General features: G+C 41.9%; 1 protein-coding gene and 1 long non-coding RNA gene across 9 annotated transcripts in view; one reads left to right on the top strand and one right to left on the bottom strand.

The window, feature by feature from the left end:
- The window catches only part of hivep1 (HIVEP zinc finger 1), a 72687-nt gene that overhangs the window by 3122 nt on the left and 42398 nt on the right, over positions 1–27167 (bottom strand). For all 8 annotated transcript variants that reach the window (XM_033637464.2, XM_033637461.2, XM_033637459.2 and 5 more), the window contains 5 exons: positions 12118–12171; positions 1661–7473; positions 1438–1571; positions 1139–1314; positions 106–207 (listed from right to left, as the gene is read on the bottom strand). In XM_033637464.2, coding sequence (XP_033493355.1) covers positions 106–207; positions 1139–1314; positions 1438–1571; positions 1661–7473; positions 12118–12171 — 6279 coding nt within the window. The remainder of the gene's footprint in view (positions 1–105; positions 208–1138; positions 1315–1437; positions 1572–1660; positions 7474–12117; positions 12172–27167) is intronic.
- LOC144467331 (uncharacterized) lies at positions 154–26772 on the top strand. The gene is made up of 3 exons (XR_013493598.1): positions 154–238; positions 14274–14415; positions 22457–26772. It is a non-coding gene; the product is annotated as an uncharacterized LOC144467331 (long non-coding RNA).

Raw genomic sequence — 27167 nt, 5'->3', positions numbered from 1 at the left:
CCTTAATTTACAGAGAATAGTTCATTTTGTTTGTTAAGCTTTTGAGCACACAGCAATCCTCCTGTTTTTCCTTCTAGGCTAAGCCTGTGCAGTGAAGCACTGTACCTGAGTCCTCTGCATCCTGATCCTCAATGAGACCCTCAGGAACCCCCATCTCCATGCATTTCTTACTGTGGGCCTTGGATTTCATGTGCTTGGTCAGATTTCCTGCAAGAAGAGAGGCAGTGAGGTCTTGCAGGTGGGTAGAGCTCAAACAATAGCACAGAAGGAGTTTACGTAAGAGAATGCGGTCTTTGGGCAAGCTGTATGTAAAGGGTGAGTAACTGATAAAGACATTTTTAAATGAACGTGGGTTGCTCTGACACCGAGTACTGTTCTGCAGTGTGGCGTGGGTAGGCAAGTTCGATGAAGAAGGGTGAATCATACTGTCTTGGTTTAAGAGATGGTGAAAGAACATCTTTAATTTTATAAAAGGATGAAGATGAACTGTGGCAGTTCAAGGCTATTAAAATATATTGTTTCAAATGTAAATTTGGGTGAAAACAAATTGTGTGTTCAGATATAAGATGAGTGTCTGCAAATATAATTTTATTTAAAATTGTGGTACCATAATTGTCATGGTGTACATGAATCCACCACCACAAATAGTGCAGTTCACTAAAGGAATTTTTCACCTATAAATTGATCATTTGTTTATCAAATACACCCCCCATCGAATTAGGGAAAACAGTTTTTCCTGAATGCTTCCAGAGTGAATTCAAAAACTGAGATAATTATTGATGAATTAGAGTAAAAGGGAGTTTAACAAAAGCAAAACATCCATTACATCCATTACAAACTCTCACACAACTAGTGCAGAGTAATACAACTCATTTATTCAGTTAACATGGACCACTACAACTTAAATTCATCAAGAATGTTCGCCTTTTTTGGATTCTTTGTTCATTGTGGAGGCATGTGAGAAAAACTAAGTTTTCCTCATGAATTCAGTGTAAGGTGTATTTATTTGTGTACCTGAGAATATATATATTGTTTATAGATAAAGCATCTCTATCACATCATGGCATATGTACAGAAGTACAGGTGCAGTGGTTTTTGATTTGTAGCATTGAACACTGATAAACTACCAAGGTCTAACCTTTTGTCTTGAAGGAGAAGTTGCAGTGGACACAGTGGTATGGCCGGACATCAGAGTGGGTGCGGATGTGTTTGCGTAGCATGCTTGGCTTCTTGCAGCGGATCCCACATTCCTCACAGATGTATTTACCGCGTCCACGCCCACGTACATAAACATACTCTTCATTAGATTTGTATCTGTGGGGTCAAAATAGCACCATCAAAAACACAGGAAATTGGAAGACAAACACATAAAACCAAGCAAATAAGATTTATATTTGTAATGTAATGTAAAATGAATTAATCGTTTACAAATCGTACCCGCCATCGAATATTTTGACCCGTCTTGGTTCTGTTTTAGATGCCACATCCTTGTCTGACTCATTGCTGGCCTGAGTTTCTGGTAGCACTTTACTTCTGGTTTCAACTGATGCAGACTTCTGGGTTATTGGCACCTGCAGGGGGAAGTGATTGATGTATTGATCTGGGTTAAAAAGAAGGCAGCAATATATTAAAAAACAAAAAAAACCTTTGCATTTCTTACCCTGGGCATGACATCTTTCAGCTTGCCTGAGTAAGACAAGATGTCAGATTTCCCGCTGGTTCTTATGGCCGAGGTGTAGTGTATTTTCTTGGAGCTCTGCTTGGAGTCGAACAGAGACATGACGACCTTGGTGGGCAACCCGAGTGGGTTATGGTTGTTGGGGCTTACTGTCCAAACAGCATATGCAGAAGTCTTCAGGTCAGTCTGTGGAACATGAAGAGATTTCCTCTTCATCAAGAAACACCATGTGAAGGTGGTGGTAGTCTTCAGGCTGGGGAAAGACAGGCGATGACTGTCTTTGGTGTTAACCACAGACACAGATGTGGTCAGTTTTACCTGACCACCATGGAAACTGGAAGGTCTAAGCGGAGATTTGGCAGGAGTCCATCTCTGTTCCTCAGCTTTCTCTTGGGGCTTCAAAGTGTTATGAGCTGGCATGGATGTGCCCTGGCTGCCAGGTGTAGTATTCAGTGCAGGGCCGGCCTCCTCGTGTATAACAGTGCTTGTGTCTTTATTCAGCCCAGTACTGTCAGGTGACATAGGCTTAACATCATCAGTAGCCTGTGAGTCCTTCTCACCATCTGTTTTGACCTGTGGCAGAGGTGGGGCCTCAGTTTCAATGGGACTGTCTACCGGCTCAGTTGTGCAAACCTGCCTAACAAGTGTTAGCTTCCGCTGTCGGGTGACCTCTGACATCTTGGAATTAAGATAATTGACTGACCTGCCATCAGTTAGACAGGCCACACCATGCTCATCCTTTGCTCGTTTCTGGTGCTTTTCCATGTAGATGTCCAAGCTGTTGGCAGGTGACAGCATCCGTTTACTTGAGGCAGTGGGTTCCTGCTGTGGGCAAAGAGTTACTGATGCTAGTTTCTGTGTGCAATGTAATGACCCAAGAGAAGGTGCTCGTTCTCCAGTATTGTTATGAGTGCTCACTGTTTGAGTTGGAGGCCTGTCCTTCTTTGCAGTTGGTACAGCATGAGCACCACTCTCTACACTGTGAGTGGATGAGTGGCTATTTTTATTGGACACAGAGGGGGCAGGGTGCATCTGCTCATGAGTTATGAGGATCTGTGGCAGTGGTGTAGTACCTGCTTGGGCCTGATCAAAAGGGTCCCTTTGCTGTTCACCTGACAAAACAACAGTCTGTGTCTTGATCTCAGAGGCCTGTTGACTGGGTTGACCAACATATACATTTTGGAGTACATCTGACGATTTTGAAACACTCAATATTGGATTGGCAATAGGTATTGTTAAAACTGGCAAGGCTATCTGAGTCCCCTGTGTGCTGGAGAATGAAAATGTTTGGCTTGCTCTCAGAGCGGGACACTGCAGTTGGTATTTGGGCACAAAACATTTCTTTTCTTCAGAGTCGGCTTGTTTGTTTTGGACATTCTCGCTGCAAACTAAGATCTGGCTCAGCGGTTGTTGTATCTTTTGGCATATTTGAACCCTTGATGTTTGATGCCAAGGGTGTGGAAGGCCATGGACTTGAGGCTGCTGAGCTGGGCTACCCAAATTAATGCTTTGCACCATTTGCTCATTCTTTTGCAAGGGTGCTTCTCCAGTATGCAGGATAAAAGGCTGAGCCATGGTGCGTCTATTGGCAATATGAATCTGCTGGGATCTATTCTGAGTTAAAGAGCTTACATTTGTAATGGGAGGTTTATCTAGTGGTATGACAGCTTTCCGAACAGGCTGCTGACTCTCGGGCCCTATCTTTAAAGACATTTGGCGAACTAATGGCCCCCGTCTCCTTTCAATAAGTGGCACCTGGGCAACTTGGGAGATCTGTCCAATTTTTGGCTGGCCAGCAGGTGACAGAGATCTGCTGGGAGATACATTGCCACAGTCAAAGGACTTGCTACGGTAGTCACATGAAATCTCCACGGAGGGTTGAGTACATGTGATCTGTTCAGATGCGGCACGCCTCATCATTCCAGGCACACCGAGGGTGTTGAAGGCTGTTGGCAAACCTTGAGGCTCTGGAATTTTGCTGACACACTCCCCCCTAGAGGGACTCTCAGACCTGGATGGCTCGTCTCTGTCAAATGAGGCTGAGATGCTGGAACATCGAGAAAGACTACTGTCCCTGCTGAGGCTTCGCGAGAGGCTGGACTCAAAACTGGATTCACCCGAGGAATGGTCCATTTGAGCAAGACGAATTCTTTTCTTTTTTGGCGGAAGTTTCTCTGCTGGTAACTTGGACAAACTCTCACTTCTCTGAGGCCAGCTGAACTGATCTGCAGGCTTATCTGCTGGCTCAGTAGTCTGTGTTTCATGTTCTCTGTCAGGCTCTTCTGTGACCAAAATCTCAGGAACTTGGATGTTATTTTGACGAACCAGACGAGACTGATGGACGGGAGTGGTGTTTTCACCAACTGCTGCTACTGATCCATCAGTGCATTGTTCCTTCCTTTGTTTTCCATAGTCAGCACTCTTGGGTTTGGACATTTTTTCATGGTAGCTGTCAGCCGAGACATTTGCTATTGCATCTGTTTTGAGCTTGTTGAGGGAATCCTTCTCTAAAATATCCACAGGAGAGGCCCTGTCGATAGAGTCAGTCTCAAATGAATTGGGTCTGCTGAGAGAGTTGGTGTGTCTGATGACTGAAGTACCACTGCCTTGCCGTTGCAAGTCTCCTTTACTGGAGGTGCTGATCTGGGTCTCTCGTATTGGTGACAATCTGGAGTCTGAAGTATTAATACCTCTTGCTACGAGCTGAATCTGAGGTAGCTTTGTCTGGTTGTTTTTGGGCTGTATGTCTACTATTACAGCATGCTGAGTGAATGTCCGACTTGCCAGAGCTGTTGGTAGCTCAAAACTAACCGAACAAGGTGGAATGGTGTCAGTAGGAGACTGATCATCCTCATCTCCAACACTTTTCATTTTCCTTCTCTTCCTAATTGATGTCTGTTGATCAAGTATCCCTGAGCCACTAGTTGATCTGGGTGCTATGGGCTGCATTATGTTAACGTGAAACACATCTTGATCAGTTTCTTTAACTGTGTTTGGCTTGTTTTTTGGACCATGAAGCTCAGAGCAATAAAACTTCTTGTGAGTTTCAAAATTTTCTAACTTTCTGTACCGATTGCGACACGTTTCACACTCATACATTGTGCCTTTGTTCTGCTGAGGCTTTCTGTTTCTGTCCTGGCTGTGCTCAAAAGATCTACTCCTTTGCATCAGCTCTGTGGAACTGCTCTGACCATGATAGCCCTCATCCATGGAACGAACAGTAGGGAGGCCATGCCCCTCACTTGTGGTAAAATCCTCCACCGCTGCTTGTCTGACCAACATTCGAGAATGTATCGCTGGATTTGGGGTCGATGGGGCGGATGAAAAGACATCATCATTAAACGAACTAATTTTGTCATCAAATGACTGGCAGATTCGCAGAGGGTGGGGGAGAGGGGGAACATTAAGAGGAAGAGCAGAGTGTCCTGGTGTAGTAGGCATAGAGTTACTTCTTGTTATTGGCAAACAATCCATTGGCGGATATTGAGAAGGTACAGAGAGAAGAAATACTGGCTTTGATTTATCTGTAGGAGTGAACGGGGACTTGGGGATGTCTGAGCTGGAACTTGACCTTCTTCCCATTGGTTTAAGATCAAACTGAAAAGAGTCTTTAAATATGTATGACTTTGGGGAGTCTATGCTACCTCTCCTTGAGAGAGATGTCCTCCTTGGCTTCACACTGTCCAGCTGCTTGTTGTCAACTACTGCCTCATTATCAGATATCAACTTTGAAATCCGCTCTTCCAGAGAGAGTGCCTTGGCTTCTAATGGTGGACGCATCTGTCCGTCTGTGGTTCGTGGCTTCTGCTCAGCTGCTACATGCATTACTGTGGCAACCACAGGAGGGACAGTGGGAAGGGTGGGAAGGGTGTTCTTAGCGACGTCAATGTCCACTGGTGGAGTTATCTTAACGAATGGGCTGGGTGGACTCATTGCCTGGTCGGCACTTTCAGAACGTGAGAAGTAGCCAGAATCTGTACTTCCCAAACTGCGGGGGCTTAGTAGACACTTGACCTGCTGCTGTTGAGAAAAGTCTGTTGCTTGTTGCCTCTGAAGCTGAGCATGTCCGCCTAACAGTGGAGACTTGCACTGCTGGTCTTCATCCTCACTCACAGTATCTAGTGAGGGATTTGTGCCATCCACCTCTTTCAGAGATGAGAGGAGTGTGAGGCTTGATCTCATGCTGGCAGTCTGAAACTCTCGTTGCCGTTGTGCAGCCGCTTGCTCAGGTGCTGCACATGTGACTCTTGGACTATCTGCCCTCAGAGGGGAGACATTAACCGGGTATACAACGACTTTTGGAAGTGCAGCTGTCACTTTGGGCTCATGCGCCCTCTGACCTGGGGCTGGTTTAACGGACTCAAATACACCTGATGAGTCCACTTCCACTTGACTTGCTTGGGTTGTACCTGCACACTGTAAACTATTTTCAGACAAAGCTGCCACACTGCTCTGTGATGAGTCTGGGTCCAAGTCTGCAGTGCTACCATCCTCGTCACTGTCACCGCTCTCCTCCGCCTCTGAATGCGTTCCTGCGGCTTTGTCAGATTCTTGAGAGAGCGATCCACCTCCAGATTCAGAGCGTGCAATGAGACCCAGTTTTATAGCATGAGCGTGTGACTTCTTGTGCTTGTACAAGTTGCTCTTGGTTTTGAAAGAGAAGCCACAAGTAACACAGGGGTACGGCCTTTCTCCTGTGTGAGACCTGATGTGTTTGAGCAGTACGCTGGGTTTTGCACACGCCCGGCTGCAGTATTCACAGACGTATTTTCCGGGCTTCTTAGGCTTTTGGTCCTTTGAAACCTGATCAGCACCAAAGTTCATTACAGTGGTCATCTGAACTTGGTTGCTGCCAGGTGTAACTGGGACCTGAATGGTGCTGGGAACACTTGCTGAGAGGGACTGGCATGTGTGCACGACTGGTGGTTGGCTTTGTGGCAAAGCGTTGGAGCCTGAGGGAACAGGTGCATGGGTTATAGTGGATGGTCCAGTGTTAAAGCTCATGTGCAAGCTGGGCTTTTCTGGATTTGAAGCAACAGGCATAAAATGCGGTGTAGCGAGCGGAGAGGACTGCATGGCTGTGCCCTGTGGAGATGTCTGCACATTTCCCTGTAGAGGTGCTGCAATGCCTATAAAGTTTCCTTGCTTGTCAATATAATAAGTCTGCATATGGGAAGGTTGGTTCTGGAGACCAACATTGACAGCTGGCATTGTTAATTCACCGCTAGATTGAGCATTAAGGGTGGAGGCTGGTTTTCCAATGGCTGTGACCTGCAAGGAGTTTTTCCTCTCAGCCAGTGTACTGAAGTCAGGCTCCATGGCCTTGAGTAAAACATCAAGCGGAGCACTGCTGTGGTAAGGGTCTCCCTCAAAGCTGGGGTCTCGGCTCTTGCTGTCTTTGGGCTGTGACGCTTTACTCAACAAGCCCTCCTCACCATCAGTGGGCTCAATGGATGGTGGTCTAGAAGATGTTTCTTCCTGCTTCAGCCTTTCAGCGTCGGTGGAAGGTGACCCCTTGTGAGGGGATGCTGTAACTGGTTGAGCATACTGTGGGTCTATTTTCCCAATGGGTGATGCTGAAGGATTGTGGGAAGGACTGTTGGCCGAGGAGCAGCAGGAAGAAGGTGTAGTTTTCGTGGCCGATGCTCCGTGGAGTGCAGTTTCAGATGTTTTTAACTGCAGAGGCTTCTTTACCGGAGATTTGGGAATTTTCTCTAGCCGATTCTCTGCAACAACCTTTTTCCTCTTCAGGCCTTTTATGTTATCTGCATTTCTCCGACTGCTTTCAGATATCCCTATGGGAGAAAGAGACAGAAAAGCACAGTTAATACAACACCATCTTTCTCTAAACTTTTCCCAGCACTCACATACCATATGGGCAGAGTGAGCTCTAAAGTCCCCTCTGAGAAAATGAAGTCTCTTTCCTGTGCTTCATTGTTAAAGTGTTGTTATTGGCTTATGAAACTAATAGCATTTAAATAAAAAAATAGACTGCAGATAATTTCCAGCATATCGTATTTAATTTAGAGGTCAAAATTTTTAGACATTTAGTCATACTGCCTTTTTCCAAATTAGTAAAATTGTGGAGACAGGGGAGCCCATCAAGCTATGGCACTTGGTCTTGTGTTTTTTTTTTTGGTTTTTTTTTTACATAACAGACATTTTAATATCAGTTATATTTAATCAAATTTTCATTCCTAGTTTGCATTTACAGTTAAGCACGTGGAAGAAATATTTTTCTCCCCAATAATAAATGAACAAGTTATTTTATGTTCGACATTCAACACACATTGATAAACACCAACTGATCAATTATAAAATCTAATTACAATTCTTCTCATTAATTAGTCACAGTTGCTTTACAACATTTCTCTGCAGAGATAATATTACTTTCTTAAGCCAAAAAAGCAAAGTACTGTTAACTACCTTATAACTACAGTATTTTGAATTATTTTTATATATGTAGTAGTAGTATCATTGAATTAGACAACCTTTATTAATTGCTATTGTGAAAAGTTAAATATGTTTAAAGCTTTAGTTGGATACTTTTATCAAAATATATTTTTTTGCCACATTTCCTGAAACTGTCACTATATTCAAACAGTACAACATGAGACAATAATCTGTGAAAAGAAATCATGTCTCTCCTCCTCTTTGTATTTGCTACAGTCTACCGCAGCACAGGGAAAACAACCAATCAGAGCCAAGGAGTCCCTAACTCAGCTGTCAATCATCTCAATCACTTCTTGTGAACTTCAGTTAAACTGTCAAACTCGGCAGCACTGTTCAAATAACCAAGATTCTGTTACTGCACTGCCTATTTCTCACCATAACTGTTTTCAGATAAATTTTTTAGTGTACTGTTTAGCTGTAAAATGTGAAAATTTGTGGCCACCATGTCGGAATCAGTCGAGCTGAAACGAAGCACTGCCCTCTGGCTGGACCAACTTTCTCATTTTATAGCTAAACAGCACACTAAAACCATTTGAGGCAAGAGATACGCAATGCAGTAACGCAATCTTAATTCATATTTGATCAGCGCTGCCTAGTTTGACAGTTTGACTACAGTTCATGAGGAGTGATTGACATGATGACAGCTGTGTTTGAGACTCCTTGGCTCAGATTGTTGTTTTCAGCCATATGCAGTAGGCCAATATAAACAGTTCTGCCATTAGAGGCAGAGGAATATGAATTTTTTTTTTTTTTTTACAGATTATACATCTCAAGGGATTTCAATAATTGACCATTAAACAGTTAAATAGAATATTTTTGACTGGTTATGCATGCTGGTCTTTGGGTTAATTTTGCTACCCTTCAGTTTACTGCACCGCGCACCATCTGGAACTGGTGGGAGACAGACAACTGCCTAGCCATGTTAACATGCAGAAACATAGTTTCCACTCCCTGCCCGCTGGTCTACACTGATTGGCTAACTTAGCCTTGGCAGCTCTGCACTGCACACCAGTGGTGTTGGGTGGGAGCTAAGTTAGATGGTGGCACTGATCATTCGCAACTACCACCAGTAACAGTAGTGTGGTGGGACAACATTGCTGCAGGAACATTGTGCCCGCCCTCCAATCTCCCCCCAGGTCGCCCCGCTGGGTAAGTGGCTAAATTTTGAGCCACAAACCCCCTTTAGCATCACTGTTAGCTCTGTTAGCAGTGCCAGAACTGCTTGTGGTGCTAACATAGTTAACAATGCTACAGGGGGTTTGTGGATCAAAATTAAGTTGCTTACTCAGCGGAGCTTTATGGGGTGAGACCAGAGGGTGGTCACAACGTTGTCTCACCTCCGGGATGCCAAATCAGTGGTAACTGCCAATAATCAGTGCCACCATCTAACTTAGTTCCCACCCGGCACCACTGGTGTGCAGTGCACAGCAGCCAAGGCTGGCATTAGCTAACAGCTAAATAAAAGGCAAGACATTTACATTACAAAACATTAAAATTTAACCACTCCTAATAAATTATCACTTTGAATTGTGGCACTAAAGCTCAGAGTCAGTGGAGCACTGGACTAAAAGAAAAGTCCTCTTGTATTTCACATCATTTTATGTTTCTTTTATATTGAAACAAATATGTGTCATGTGGGCTCCTACTGTGTGGATAATGGTGACAGTTTCAGTAAATATGATTAAAAAAAACTTTATTGTTATAAAAGTTACCAACTAAAGCTTTAAGCATATTCAAGTTGAATGATTCTGTGCTCTATCAGCTGTGTATGGTGACAAATTTACACTGCTGAACTTTCAGACTGAATCAAAGCTATTATTCTTGTTTGAATTGTTTCCTTATAGAGCCATTCAGTCGTTCTTGAAACCTGCAATTTAATGCTGATGAACATACTGAATAATTATACTGCAGTGCAATTGCATAATTGATATATAACATCCATAAATGTTATATAAGACAAAATCTCGACAGCTGTTTGAGTGTTCAAAAGATAAAGAGCATAATCTTCCACATTGAATTTCTGAAAAGCTTTTACTGAAGCTGAACACATTTACTTTTTATTTTTATAGTTTTTTTTTTTTCAATAACTTTTGTGTTGAAATTAGATGGGGGCATATTTTATAATTTAGACACGTCACCCTTTTATTTATTTGCTGTGTGATTAACACCACAAAGGCCCACGCTTCATTACATAAGATTGTCGAGGTACGGAGGCTCGGCTGATCGGGGAATGTAGGTGCTTTTGAAACTGCATTCCAACAATAAAGCAGTGCTGTTTTGAAAAGGGCGCACCCATACCATGGTGTCCCATAATTTGTCTAGTTGGCCCTGCCACAGTGATTCATGCGTGTGTGTTTAAGGACATGTTGCATAAGGTTAGCAGCGCCCTGTCACAGTTTCCTGGCTTGTGTAGGTATTTCCCAAGATGAGGTCAGGGTTCCTTCAAGGTCTCTAGTATAATTAGATTGAGGAACGCCTTGTCTTTACATAAGTTAATCCATTCTCCATGCAAACATGCAACCATTTTAAAGCGGCACACAACCCAATGTAACACGCTCTCAAAGCAAACCCTGTGATTTTTTAACGACTGGCCTGACAGAGGAACAGATTTGTATCAACTGCTGCTGAAGGACATGGGAAAAGGATTAGCTCTTCCTACCCACAACTAGTCTGCAAAATAGATTCCATGATTCACCACAACTTTTCCATCATAAAAAAGGCACTTCACAAACAAACATTTGTCACTGTCTTTCTTCAGCTGCAACTTTTATTGTTAAACAGTTGTTTAGGCGATCATCGGCTAAAAATAAAAATCATCCAATCAGCAAATTCTGCTTGATATTATTTGCCTCCTTTCTCTAACTATTATATCACTACATGGAGGTTGTGGTTTTAATGATAAGATAGTGCCTTAATGATAAAGTGTGAAAGAGCTTCTGACAGATTTAACTTCCTTTAAAAGGCGGCTGTCAGAGGGATTAACCTCTGACATGGACATTAGTACCTCCTGTACTTTGAGAGGGGGATTGAGATATTCTTATTTGTTCTCTTTCTATTTAGCGTCTCCACCCAGCCTCAATTACAGTGGATGATTCAATCAAAGCTTGCATGTCCTGCAAATAAGCTGGATGTTTGTTTTTTTTAAAAGGACAATGCTGCAGCCATGACTTAAGATCAGCTTTGACAGAAACCACGAAGCTGCCTCGGCTCAAACAAACTGACTTTTCTATTCTTCTCTTGAATGCAGTTACATAACAACTCACTTAACAACAGAAAAATGTTCCTCATGTGTGTCACAATGGCGCTGCTGTAGTGTACTGCAATACTAGGTTCTTACATCAACTTTAATTTACAAGAAAGTGATTTTCTCAAATGATTAAGGCTTGAAATGTTACAATTTTTCCAGTTTTCTGGATAAAGATTTATCTCTGTGATGAAAATAATTTAACTGCAGTGTAATCATTTAACTTTCTGCAGAATGTGAATTAAAATTTAGAACTGACGGGTCACTGCTAAAACAAAAGAGCACATTAAGATATTTAAAACAAAGTTTGTACCACCACAAACCTAAAACCCTGCTACTGTTAAAATATTTACTCAGGCATATAGAAGCTAAATAAAACTTTTTTATTACAAAAAGTATTTATAGTAAATATTATTCTTTAACTTCACTCACTGGTAAATAAAGGACATAAAAATCAATAATGAAGTTCAATTTAAAAAAAATAAATTATCAAAATTCCGATAAACCAATACTGCAGGGATAAAATCATTAACATTTGTAAATTACATTTATTTTGTGTATTTAGTGAGAAACCTATTCTAGGTTAAACTGTTCATTTTAAACTACCAGGTGTTGAACAAGAACGAAACCCTACTTAAACAAACTTCCATTTAAATAAAAGAGAAAACATTTCACCTATTTCTTCTTAAAAAAAAAAAAAGTATTAACTTTTCATTCAGGGTCTTGATAAAACATCTCTTACCTTTCTGTGAGCCTTTGGGGTCTTTAAGTTCTTTCTGCGCCTCCTCGATTTTATCTGTAAGACAAGAACAGAAAGCTTTTTCAGCACAGATGCACACAGAGTCTCGCTGCACAGCGCAGGCAGTGCAGAATGTAACTAATGATACTGGGGATGCTTCCCACACGGCTGCAGCACGATGAAGGTCTTTCAAATGAAAAACAGATATTCTTCCATAGCTCAGAGAGAGTGCACTATTCCATTATGGAAACTACTGTAATTATGAGTTGGGGGGGGGGGGGGGGGGGCTTGTGTGCACACAATAACACAACCAGGCAAGCACATCCACTTACAGAAATACCAGTAAGAGTATGTATGATACTCAGGTTAAGTTTGCAAACAAGTCAGCACGGTGAGTTCACTCTCATTATCACAGAGCGAGCAGTCACCCACTGATCAATCTGCATATTTAAACAGCATTTACACCCCTCGGGGACCTTCCTCTATACGTCACAGTCCTCACCCACAATGCATCAGGTGAAGAACCTGTTTCTGTATAAACCATATGGATGTGTGGGAGGTGGCGCAGTGTTTACCGTGTGTTACTGTAATCAATATTAATTACATACGCTGGCTCAGCGTGGCGTGAATGGGTTGTACGCAGTGGAGGAGAGGCTCCTGCAGGGTCACTACCACAGGCTGTGGGAGTGTGTGTACATACATGCACGTCCAAGGCTCATTAGTTTAACGCATGTATCTCTTAGTGCTGTCATCAGTGGCGTGGACTTTGTTTCAATACTGGGGGGACACATGTGAAGTGGTGGTTTGAGGGCACAGTATCTCTTTGGTTTAAAAAACTGTTTGTGAATAATACAATTCCCTCGATATAAGAAATATTTACATTGCAAACTCTAGTTTAACACCTTTTTTAATCACTTTTTGTTTGAGGAAATCCAGCAGCTTTTTTGTATTTTGTCCTATTTTTCTTTTCACTTTTTGTTCTGTGAAACATATTCTGCTCACCACAAGACAATTTTGTTTACTGTAAACTGCAGTAATCAGTTTCTTATGTGCAAAAGCATTTAACAACATGAAAAATTACAACCCTGATTCCACAGAAGTTGGGATGCCGTGTAAAACATAAATAAAAACTTTTTTTTTTTCAATGCAGCTATTCACATGAAATTTAGACCAGATACTGGTATTACCTCAGTAAAACACTGATAATGAAAAGGTAACATTTCTACCCATAAACATTGTGTGCAATAAAGTATAATGACACAGGGAGAAAAAAAGCCTGCTAACTGAAATTTATTTAATATTTGGAGAGGCCCTTGTTTGCAATGCCAGCCTCAGGACACTTCCTGTATGAAGAAACAAATCCCTCACAGTGTTCCTTCCTCCACACAGTCGTTAAATCTTGGAGATTTTGGGGGGCCCACTGGTGAGTCTTGAGAAAGAAATTTTACTTTCAAAACTTTCCCAAACACTTACTCAGTGTTGTTACAGGAAAAGGTTGTAGAGATCAAATTTAGAATGAGTGTATATTTAGAAAAAAATAATAAAGTTTTTCAGTTTAAACATTAAATATCTTGCCTCTCAAATGTTTTCCATTGAACAGAGGTCGAAATTGATTTGAAAATCTTTGCATTCTTACTTTATTTTACATTTTACACAGCGTCCCAACTATTTTGGAATCAGGGTTGTAGTTTAAACCAATCTGCTTTTTGTGTAAATCAGTAAAAATAAAAACAATGTGCCTTCTACATGTTTAAGTGCAACTGTGTGTGCAACACACTCACACTGACCGCAGAGGAAAATGGGCGATTACTGGAGAAGCCCGGCATGTTTCTGCCTCCCATGACCATGGAAACTAGATGGAAAAATAAACCCTCTGTGGCTTCTGTGCCCTGCATATGACATTACAGTACACGACGAGTCCTCGAGGACCAATGGTAACAATTTTGTCCTAGATTGCACAAACGTTAATGGAGGGTGAAAGAGGATGTTCATCTGTGGTTCCCAAAAATCACAGCGCGGTGCCGGGAATACTCAGAGGAGGGGGTGGACATGAGTGGGCCACAGAAGAGGTCAGTGGATTATGTCATCGTGTGTGTGTGTGTGTGTGTGTGTGTTACTACAGTCACACCCTTCTCCATCTCTCTCTCTCTGCATCCCAGGCACACGCCACGGATTACATAATGCGTCCCCACCCCTCCTTGCGCTGCCGTGGAGCAAAACAAAGGCACCCTGCCAGCAGAAACACAGCAACTGAGGCTCATGAGGAGAGAGAGGGTGTTTGTTTATGTCTTTGACGGTAAGGTATGTGTGTCTTTCTGCATATAAATGATCATGTGAACGCCCTCCTATAAAAAGAATCAGGTAGGTTGGGTTTTCCTGGCAGTGACAGAGAGAGGATCCCGAAGCTTCCCTCACGGGTTACCACGACTCGACCTCACAGCTTCCTCAAGTAAATGTCTGTTATTGCAAAAACCAATTTGAGATAATAAATGCTTATTTAAGTGGTTAGAAGATTTGGAGGTAGATTTTTTTGCGAGCATATGCTTCATTGTTTGCACAGCTTGATACATATGTCTCGTATTAGACCACACTGGCAAACCGAGGCGCAAGTGATTACTGCCCAACAAAAATCTTATTAGTGGTTGTGTATGGTAGGAGACCAGAGTGTAAGCTATTATGGATCGGATTGCATTTCTTACATAACAAGCCACAAAGAGGACCCCTCACGCTGAATGACACCCATGGAGTGAAGCTCTGGAGCATGGAAAAGAACAGGAAACACCCAAATCAGTGGAAAGGGACAAGGCAGCCTAAAAAAAAAAAGGATAAAAAATATTCCATGCACAGTGCCCGAGTTATTAAGACAGCAGGAAATGATTATAGGGTCGTTCATATTTCCCTTATTATGGCTGTTGGGGTTGCTAAAGTGGTCTGGGTGATGTTACGCTGCATATTTTACTGCGGATGCTTCGAGATGCCATATGAAATTCGTGTAATTGCCCTTTGACCACGTGGGAAACAATACGAGGAATGTACACAAATGTTTTGCATGTTGCTGGTGATGAAAACCAGAGCGCTCTGATGAAAACATGACCACGAAATTTGAGGCAAACACAGTTTGAGGGCACTAAACACAAAGACGGTCCCACTTATAGCTAAACTGTTTACAAGTGCGGTCTTAGACAAAACTTCGGAATACTGTGCTTAACATTCTGCAGACAAGTCACACTGTAAATCTTTTTGTTAGAGCTCCTTCCAACCAATAAATGGCACAAAAAATTTACGTGGCTTAGTGAATGCTTTAAAGCTTGGATAGTTGCCATGGTAACTTATGTCCAAATCCTTATCCTAAATAGCCCATAAATTAAGAAATAGTAATCCAACATAATTCATTATGCATCAACATGAATAATTAAATATTCTTAAGCAAGGACATATTAACTTAGTGATAGGCCTAGTTTTGTCACTACGACAGTTAGACCACACATGGCAGGCTTACAGATATGCTAGCATCATGTTAAAAAAGTCAAACATCTGGTGTGGTTTACAAATTCACAAAGATGACCCCAAAAAGTTTGAGTGCCAGATTTGCCAAAGGAAACTTCCATATCACAAATCTACAGCCACCTTAACAAATCACTTGAAAACTGTAAGTAACAGCAGAGTGGTCTTGCAAAGTATTTTTTTTTTCTAACTATTATGGCTAATGTTACTGCGACCTGCATGCCAACAAGCCCCTTTTACACTGACTATTCAAGGTGGGAATTTTGCATTGTTGTTCCGCCTCGCTGTTCTATAAAAAAAAGTCTGATTGCGGAATGGGGAGCAGAGTTGTCACGCCTTAAAGCCGGCAAGGGAGGAAACAACAGTGTCTGTGTCTGTAAGAGACAGCTGACAGGACAGGATCGTGGACGTGACGAGCCTGACGTTTTAGTGATGCGTTGTGCATGGGACCCACTGCCAGCAGGTTTAAAAAGCAGCTGATAGCAGTTAGCAGCTAACTCAAAAAAGAGGCACAGCGGACAAAGATGTCTGCCAGTTGGGGAAACTATGATGTCCAGGAGCTCCTTAACCTCCGGGCAGAGTACAAGATCAGCTGCCATGTAACAGGAACACAATATGTCACACTACAGGCCAACACTGTTGTTTTACATATCACACCCATCATGCCTTTTTTGCTTTTGAGGTGTCAGCATGCTGTTTAAAATGACACACTGGAGCAGCATGATGCTGCTGTTGTTTGGCTCTGTGTAAAAATGCAAAGGCGACATAAAGAAGGGACTTCTCAGCAGCCCTATCGCACGACCTCTGCGTAAAAAGGGCTGAAGTAGCTATTGTCACATTATTTTAGGTGCGTCAACTCAAAACTGGTGTTTAAAAAATGTTCTTATGTGTGATGGTGGGAACAAGAGGTGCTGTCCTGCTCCTGCTGTGGATCACTGGTACACACTGTACAGAAGCGGCTGCAAAGGGGAGTCGCTGCCTGCGTTGTGGGAGGACTGATCATGCAGCTGTCTTGTTGAGGTCGGGATGTGTGGACAGTTAAAATCATTCCACAACCAGGAACCATGGGTTATGAAAACCATCCAGAAACATGGAAAATTAGTTTTACGACAAATAAATGATAGATTGATTGATTGATTGATATTTTTCACTGAAGTTTTATTGCACCAAATTTGGTATTTGGGACAGCCCTAAAAATGACCAAGAATCTGCACAGCACACTGAACCACTTGCCTGAGAGGTTTATTATGCTTCAGTAGGCTGTAAGCAAAAGCATGTGAAGCATCTCTTTAATAATTTAGTCATTTATGAGGCAATACACTCCGCAGTTATAACTTAAAGATGTGGCTGTAACATTACAACTCTGTCAAATCATAAAAGAGATTGATCTTCATCTTGTTTACTCATGTTTCCCTCCCTCATCTACCTGACCCCTCTCTCCTGATGCAGTGCTGCTTAACAACAGTGCAACAGACAAAATCTGAAATGCAGATCAAGGTTCAGTCTCAAGGTGGCCGACTCGTGATCTTTGATCCGTGCAACGTGACATTTGTGCAAGAATCGGGCTGGGAGGGGCCGGAGTGGGTGGGTACATGTCAATTAAGCAGGAGTTTGTAGGCGAGGGAGTCAGTGTCTCCTCTCTGGTCGCTGTCATGACAACCACGAATCTTTAATGCAAACCCCCTGGCTCGCTGCATCTTCCAGCCCACTCCTCTCTCTGCACTGTTGAAGACGAGTGGGAAATGTGATTATTCGCGCCCCGAGGTGCAAAGTGACGTCACCAGCACAGGAAACGTGCACACTTCTAGATCGTGCCGCCCACCTGATGTGAATTTACAACCCATCAGCTGTGGCCGAGGGGGGGGTCGCTCAGTGGGAGGGGAAGTTCATTGCAGCTCCATTAAGGCGTCTGACAGACAATTATTAGTGAGGACATAGCCACGGATACAAACACATGCTAATGAGCTGGAGTGCCAACCCACCCCTGGAAATGGACCTAATAAACCATACTTGTGTGTGGAAGTAGACCCCTGCCTGTCTAATGAATAACATTACATTGCAGATAAGTGGCAACTTCAACCCACATGGAGCAGCAGCACAACTGCATCTCCCTGGCACTGGAGCCCCCTCCCACCCCGAGAGACCCCTTCTGCCTGTTGGCCAACAAATACCCAACAGGCTCCACACAACCCCCCCCCCCAACCACCCCCACCCCCCCGCCGGTGCTAGCCTGAAACACATTCATATTTTGCTCGACAGCCTGCCCTGCTGGGCCTCAACATGCCAAATGGCAGCCATCAATGGCAGCTTTTCACAGAGTCCATATGCACAGTGTCCACGTGTTTCAGACGGCCCTGGCGGCTCGGCTCCAGCTTTCCCTAGTTGCATCAAAGATATATGTTTGAGGGGAGGGGGGACAAGTTGTTTTGCAAAAACAGCATCTGTGAGGGTTGAGGTGTCATCAGTATGCGTGACACTACACCAGTACACCAGCAACAAGCCTGAACAATGCCAGTGGACCACCGTGTGTGGGCAGATGGGCGTCCACCAGCGATGATGAAGCACAGCAGCAAGTCACTTCATTCCCCCGTTTTAGGACAAACGGCGCTTTAAGTGTTAAAGGTTGAAGTCATGTACCTGTTAGTGTGGAGCAAGCTGTCGATACACACACAGACCTACAGTGATAGCAGGTTGATGTCTGGGTGCACTGCCAGCTGGATGTGGACTGCTCACAAACAAACGCAGTGTTTGGAGAGGAAGAGGAGGAAGAGATACCTCAGCAAGCTGAGGATGACGAGATGGGAGTCGGCAGCTGCCCCCTTCTTCCCCGTCACTGTGCGGGAGGGAGATGGAGATTATGTAACTCGAGCACCTCCACTAGAACTGCTGTACACGCCCGGCTGTGTGCAAGCGCATCAAACACACCCTCGCAGTGGCTGATGCATTCTCACATTGATTACTAGCAAAGACATTTTCCAGTAAACACAAGCAGATGGAAACTTAAATGTACAAGTCGATTCATCAGAAACTATTTTGACATTTCATCAATTGTTTCAGTACTTTTTCAAGCAGACAACACACATCCCAAGCTTCCACACTGTGACAGGCTTTTCTTTGTCCTATGTGATAGCAAACTCTTTGGGTTTCATACTGTTGGTTGGACAAAAATGACCTTGAGTGTGACTTTACCTTGCTCCTGACATTGTGCAGCACAGCAGCTTAATCAATAAGGAAAATAATAGTTAACTGCAGCCCTCTACAGTAGAGCAGAGGCGACTAGTTTGGATAATAATAATTAATAAACATAAAATTCATGGTTAACAATTCGGACATCTTGATTATATTTACAGTAATTACTCTAGCAGAAATTAAATGCTTTAGTTGGTTTTGTATAATAATAACTTGATTAACCTTTGCTAAGACAAAACAAGAACTCAGAAGACAACATATAACACTCTAAGAACAGTATTAGAGAACTGAGACTTAGTCACATTGTTGCGCCTTCCCAGAGTCCCATCCATGTTTACTGTCTACCTGGTTTGCTGCTTCTAATTTGGTGCTGGAGAGAGCGCAGCTATTCTTCACCGTTTACGAGCCATGACTAAAACTTATGATAATATTAAGCATCTTTGACTTTGCTGGAACGGTAAGGCACTAAAGAGACTGACTTAAGACATCTCGGACTGAGTTTTCTGACCACCTTACACCAAACAGTTGAGATCATGAGAGCGCGCACCAACAGAGGTAAAACTTGTGATTTTATTCCCACACTGAAAACTTGTCTGTGACAGTGAAAGTCACAGACAGTCACTTGAAAAGTCATCTGATGTAACACCAGCATAACTCCACAGAAATTTCCAAGAGTTTTTGTTTAAATTATTTCTGAAGCAAGATCCTGCTGGTTCAGATGCAATGATTCACTGTTCTTTGTCTTATATGGCAGTAAACTGAAGTATTATGCAGATTACTGTTAACTTCTTTGTTCTTTTGTATTACAGTTTCATACAACAGATGTAAAAATATTTCCTTTCCTTTGACTGTGGGTCCACATCAGTGTCACTCACTGAAACAAAATGCAATCATGTGACCGTAGCTCTCTTATTACACCAGGATGTCTCCTCCTATAATAGTCACAACAACAGCTGGGCGATGCACGAGCACCGCAGAATTCCCTGTCATCTTTTACAGGGAAATCTGTTGATCTTATCTCAGCTTTTTTCTTCCTGCGGCCTGCGAAGGAGACGCAGCGTTTCTGCAGCCCTCAGCAGCTGACCCGTGCAATAAGTGGCCATAAGGGTTACTGTCAGCATCTGACACATTCTTTATCTTCGTAGACACGCCCGTACAAAGAGACGGCCTTGAGGGAGATGAACCGGTCTGAAAGCAATGACTGAAAGAACAGGAAGTGCTCAGACGATGATGCAGAACAGAGGAATCCCCCCCCCCTCCTGCCGCCATACCCAGAGTGTCCCATTACCCTGCAGTCCATCATCATCAGCTGGCTTAGAGGAGAGCGCAAAGTGACTTCCCTCCCTCTCCTTCCTCACATTAGTCGGACTGAGAGCTGGAGTGGCTCGCTCTATCAAATCTAATCGACGCAAAAGGACAGAGATAGGGAGGATGAAAGATGGAGAATGAGGCGAGGCGCACAAAGAGACAAGCATGGAGCCACAAAACTACTGAAATGTGCTCATAGTGCTCAAACAAGGACATTTTGATAATTGATTAATGTGTAACTCTTTTTGTTATAAATTGTATTTATGAGCAAACAGAGTAGGAAAAACACGTTTATATCAGCTTTCTAACTGTAATTTTCAAACAGCAAAAATATCTCAACAGTCAAATGGCTGAACAGAGTTTGTTTGTAGCTGGTTACACCTCTTATGAACAGCTTCCATATACGTAGCTAAATTAGGCTATTTAAACAGCGTGACTAAGGCTAAGAAAATGTGAATAATGTACGTACGTAACCGGGAAGTGCATCGTACCCGCCCCGCAGACCCTAACCACACCTCATTGACGCAACTCTCATATTCCAGCTGGTGCAAAAGACAGAGCTGACACACACTCAGCAGAGGATTAAAACATTAAAACATTCTATTAATTCTTATTTCATTACAAACCTTATCATCCAACACCCACAATCCAACCCCCATGTTCTTATTCTTTCACCCAGAACCTAACCAGGAAATTAAATTAAGACAAAATAACACCTACAAATCAACTTTTTTGCAGGTATTGGGTATCTGCAGATACCTGACCTGATGAAGGACTCTGTGGTGTTGTACACGGAATATCTTTATGTTTTGAACCTTTTGTATGAAAGGAAACATCTCATTTAGAGACATCACTTTGAACATTATGAATAAAATGTTACATAATAATGAAAAATGCCTCTCTTAATCTCCTTAAGTTCAAATATCTTTACATGTCTTTGTTTAGTCCAAAACATCTTGAGTTTATAAAAACAGAAAAGCAGACAAACTGAATCCAGCAAATGCTTGGCATATTTGCTTGATAGATTACTTAAAAAAAATTAACTGATTGTCATAAGAGTTGGAGATTTTTTTTTTCTGTCAGTCATCTTATCATGAGACAGGTCTCTCCGACCATCAGGTCTGTCCAATCACAAATTTGTGCTTTACTGGCTCTTTAAAGATTGTTCATCACTGGAAGAGTCCTACAAAGCCTGATTTTGATTCATGGTTAATATTAACTCTAGGGCTGTACTACAGTCAGTCATGTAAGCTGAATCAGATTTTGCTGTTCAATATTTGTTTCTTATTTTTCATATAGTTTTAAAGTTTGAACAGGGTTCAGCGGGACATTCAACATGACAGCAACATTCCTGTAGTACAGTAAACAAGCCAACTATGCTGACAATAAAACTGAAATGTGTAAATTAACCACTTCCAAGCAGAGGAGAGAAGATAATGTTGTCTCAGAGCCTGACTGGGCAAAGCCTCGCCGACCCTGGGCAACTGCCTCTGTATCCACAGCTGCCTTACTTAAGAGCGACGTGTAAACATTAAGTGCTCACTCTGTCGCTAAATGTGGGGACCAAAATGTCCCCAGAAGTGCACTGTACACTGAATGACAAATAAATAAATTAAACATGACTGCTAGACTTGAAGGAATCTCAGTCGACTGAGGGGTCACTGACTGGTGATTCAAATGTCCAACTTTCAGAGGACGGCCCTAATCGACGCTTTTGAATCTTTAATCGCAAGGATAATAATTATCAGGGAAGTTATATGAAGTCTGGTCTCATTTTTTAATGTATGCAGTTTAAAAGTAACATAACAGAATGAAAATATTCCTACTTTTAATGAAGCATAAATGAAGAAGCACATTTTCATTTAGGTTGTCTGTTTTGTTTTTCTTCCTTTTTTGTTGTACATTTAACTTTTAGGCTGATTTTTGCTTTATTCTGTTTGTTACTTGTTCTTTACTCATTCACTGTAGTATGTTTTCTTTTGTTGCATTATGTTGTTTATCTATTGGAAAATTTAATACAAAAATTTCAATTACTAAAAAAGATAACACTGAATGTCTTGTCATCTTGTTTTTCATTATTTGATCAGAGAGTTTCTGATTTAAACTTAAACACATTTTATTGACATGTTCTCTTGGAGCTGCTTTTGTTCAGGCAACATTTCACAATGCAAGAAAAACATGATTAAATTAAAGTAAGGCACACACAGGTATCCTATCTGCACTGGAATGAAACATTTCAAAAAATAAAGAGCAACATGCAGAGCAGAAGAAGAAGATGGTTTGATGCATCTTAAAAACACTCGACATAAAACAGTGACGCAAAGTCCTGCTCTCTCTGCAGGGTGGAGACCAGCTGCTGACTGCTAAGCATCGCGGTGGAGGTTGTGTATGAGCAGCATGTTGAATGGAAATGACAGAGCCAGGGCAGGTATGAGTTAAAAAAAACATCGCCTTAACCAGAGCTTTGGGCAGGCAGCCTTTTCATAATGCATGGCTATAAAAACAGGGAAGGATGCTGTACAGAAACACAAGCTGTACAATTATACGCAGAAATGTGGATTTGTTTGAGTTTCTGTCCCATTTTCTATAATAATAATAATAACAACAATAATTAGAGGACATGTTTGGAGGCGAAGTCATTACTTCCTTCCCTTGTAATAATTCGTGACGAAGCTGCAAACACCCAGTCAACAAATGAAATATTGATCACACAGACAAAGACAGTGGTTTGGTAGCTGTACAGTACTGCTGCCCCCGCAGGAAACTGTAGGTGGAAGAAGCAGCAGACTGGAGGCCACTGATTATTGGGACTGCGTGGGCACCCTTGTGAAAAATTGATATAACGAGAACTCTACTGGGTGGGTAGAGAAGTGTGTGTATGTGTATGTGTGTGTGTGTGTGTGTGTGTGTAGGGGGGGGGGGGGGTTTAATGGTGCAGGCGGGGATGAATGTGAATGTTAATATAACCTCTTACATCTTTTTCAGACCACACACATAGATTTAACCCCCACTAACAAAAAAAAAAAAGATCTGCCTGCACCAAAATAGACCATAAAGAGCCAGACTCCAAACACAATACAGAGCAGTGACGCCAAGAAACACTAAATAATGATTTCCTTCCCTCGCAGTCACAAATCATGGAAGGTGTGAAGCCTGTAAAGGATGTAGTAAAATAAATCACAAGCTGCCCAGAAGAATCTGCAACTAACATTTATTTTCATTATCGATTCATCTCAAGTGTTTTTCCATTAACCAGCATAGAGGTCACAAATTCAGTGTGAGGGGGTTTTAAATGGACATTAAAGCAGAAAAAATATTTTTAATACACAAAATCCTGCTCTTTCATTTGGATTTTTTATTTAATTTTTGGGGATTTTTTCCTTACAAATTACCTCGTTAATTTATGTAGTCAAAAGAAAATCGTGGTTGACATGAAATTCTACCTAATCTCCGACCAATCAATTGTTCGAAGGGGAAAAATATCTGGATGTTATCTCAAGATTAACTAAATCAACTACAGTGCAATTTTTGTTTTCCTGATGCTATTGTTGCAGTGGGACCTAAGGGTGCTACACTACAGTACTAATGCCAGTGGTGTGATGAGGCGTGAGCATCTATTCTGCATTGATGGTTTTGAGGGTTGAAAGATGTTTGAATAAAATGCTTCAGCCACTCATCACTCTTACTTTTCACCCATCCAATCATAGTGACGAAGAGGTGGGACAAATACCACAAAGACCAACCGTCACATCATCTACAAGTGCAGAACAGCAGTGCTGGAGCGGAAACTAATACTGAATCTGCTCAGATCGGCGGGACCGTCCTCCCTGCCTACGTGCTTCAGCCTTCGCTTCATCCAGAGCAAGTACTCTACCTTGTTCTGGCATTTTCACTTCAGTGGATGTTCTGTTTCATAGCAACCAGACACAAACAAAGCGTCTCAGTTGAAAATAATGCTGCGCCCAGTTTGGCATTTTCACAAGAGTGCCTGGGGGAAGAAACACTTTGAAAGTAACACCAGCAATTGTCCAACCAATGAGAATGTGGTCAGACTAGAGCACATCGACCAACTAACTGACCAGCAGAGCAGAAGGCATCAGCTCTGATTATTTTAGCATAATTTAAACACAACAAGGGAAATAAACCATTTTGCATTAACTCATCACAATCAGTCGACATATGCAACTGATTAGGAGAGCTTTGCTTTAAGGGGTCATGAGCCAAAATGGTTTGGAAACACTGATTTAGTCGATGAATTTAAAAAACAAAAGCAAAAACACCAACATTTTTATAGAATCCAAAATTACATCATCAAAATGCTTCTTTTGTTCGACGTTACAGAAATACAAAAACAGGCTTGCACATCAGAAACTGCTCCTTTTGGAAATTTTAATCGTATCACCACTTGTGACGTTTCAGGCACCAGCCCTTCATCAGACATGAAAAAGACAGGCTTATCTTATTGTTGACCTGTTTTTGTTTGTTTGTTCATCCAGAATTTAGCATTTATCATTTCTGGATGTGCGTGCTGTTTTTTGAGTCTTCTGTTGGACCTAACAGCCCAAAACCCAAAGATGTTCAGTTTACAATCAGATAAAACAGAGAAGTAAATCCTCACCAGTGGTGGAGGAAGTATCAAGGTCCTTTACTGATGTAAAAGCACTGATAGTAAGCCTGATCTCACTCCCAGGGCATAAAAAACAAACAAAAAGCCACGCGGTCAGTGGCCCCCGGCATCAGACACCGACACACACTACACCCTCTAGCAACTGTATGAGAGGCACCAGACTTTTGACAAATTGCAATGTGAACCCACCGACATAATTATTAGATGTTCAGAGCAATGGACGAAGTATAAAGAGCAAGAAAGTCCGCTTTGAGGTGGATGCATCCAACAAGCACAGGACTTTAAACCAGGATACTGGTGTTCATGTCCTGCGTGAAACTAAAAATCAGTGTTGAGCTGTTCTGTCATGTAAGTCAACTGATGTCAACCACAATCTTTTCCTAACTCTAAGTAAGTAGTTCTGTTAACCTAACCGCCAACCTGTTGCATCAAGATACAACACAAAAGGCTGTCCCCGGCATCGAAATAATGACGCGTCTGCCCAAGCATTAAAATATGACGACCACATGTACCACACAAAATTCTCTGTTGCAAGTAAAAGTTCCGAATTAAAAATGTTACAATAGTATACTCATAAAAATTTAAGTATCAAAAGTATTTAATACAGAAAAAATGTCCCGGTGACTGTTGGGTTAAATATATTATATCATTACATTATTATTACTCATTTTTATTAATCTGCCAGTTGTTTTCTTGATTAATCCATCCATTTGATTTGTAAGAGACCTATTAGAAATGCCATCACAGTTACCCACCATCCAAAATTATTCAATTTACTGTAACTTAAGATAAAAGCAGCAAATCGTAACAGTAGCTGAAACTATCAGTTATCAAAGGAGTTGCAGATTAATTTTACGGCGATCAGTTAATTAGATCATCATCTGCATATTTCAGCTCTAATTCTACACTCTGTTGGGTAATTAAATGTTTCACAGTGCATCTTATTTTTAAAGTTCCTCATATGTTTTGTATGTTGATCTAAAGAATCAGTAACTCTATGGTGGAGCAGAAGTATAAATCAAAGGAAAATGGAAATACTACTGATCCTCACATTTAAGAAGCTGAAACTTTGGTCTTCTCACATTCAAAGGTTACTACTGATGATTAATTTTCAGCTAATCATTTCAGCGACTGCTCTATAAAAAGTCCTGACTGAGCCCTCAACTTTTCAGTTTAGATTCCTGTCAGCGTTTGAGCCTAATAGTTTCAGATAAGACGTGAAAACACTCATTGAAATTCAGCAGCGAGCCCTCGACTGTACACAAACACCCACTTCTTTCTTTCTTTCTTTGCCGAGGCTAAAAAAAAAAAAAAAAAAAAAAAGTGGAAGTAAAACAAGCTGCATGTCAAACTTCGTCAGCGTCTCGAGTTCCCCCTCTGGGTTGTGAGGTGCTGTGACACAGAACTAACTGAGCTCAGTGACTGACGGGCGGCCGCCGCGTCGACGGGCCTCGTGGGACAGGAAGCACGTTTCATTCGTTTCAGTGTGAAAAACAAATTTTGCACACATACAGTGAGCTCTGTGCGTCAGCTGCAGGAGGAGGGAGGGAAGGTGTCACATGCAGCTCAGACTGTATTTATTAATCATGTTAATTAGAGCTGAAATGACTAATTGTTCAATCTATTTGTTGATTGACAGAAAATTTATAAATTCATTGTTTAAAATCTCAGATTTACATTAAAAATAACAATAACTTCCTGCTTTCCTTTGGGGGTTTTTTGTGAATAAAACTGAATATCTTTATTATTGTGACATGGATACCCTATGATATTTGCTCACAATTGTTTTATTGTAAGAGCATTTTTTTCATGTGATGTTAATTTGGCTGGTTTAGGAATTAAATAAAGAAATAAAAGATAAATTCTACAATTGGCTAATTCTGCTTGCCGAGGAAGACCCTGTGATTCAATCAAAAGCCAGAGAACAGATACTGAATGGACCTTGAAGTGAGACTGTTCTGCCAACATCTGTTTCTGTTTCAATTAAACTGAGTATCTCTGGGGTTCATCCAGCAAAATCATTATGTAAGCTGTTGCTGTTGCAACTAGCAGTCAGTCACAAACTCCATTTTTTTCAAATGTGTGCACCCCAAAATAATTTGTTCATATTTGTTACATTCATTTATTCATTGTAACCGCTTATCCTGTTAGTGGTCAAGGAGGACTGGAGCCTATCCCAGCTGACATTGGGCGAGAGGCAGGGTACACCCTGGACAGGTCACCAGACTATCACAGGGCTGACACATAGAGACAGACAACCATTCACACTCACATTCACACCTACGGACAATTTAGAGTCACCAGTTAACCTGCATGTCTTTGGACTGTGGGAGGAAGCCGGAGTACCCTGAGAAAACCCACAATGACACAGGGAGAACATGCAAACTCCTCACAGAAGGGCTCCCCATCCTGGGTTTGAATGCAG

Source organism: Epinephelus lanceolatus, chromosome 16, assembly GCF_041903045.1.
Source record: "Epinephelus lanceolatus isolate andai-2023 chromosome 16, ASM4190304v1, whole genome shotgun sequence".
Classification (NCBI taxonomy): domain Eukaryota; kingdom Metazoa; phylum Chordata; class Actinopteri; order Perciformes; family Serranidae; genus Epinephelus; species Epinephelus lanceolatus.
Note: the sequence above shows the minus strand (reverse complement) of the source record. Positions and strands in the feature narration are given on the sequence as shown.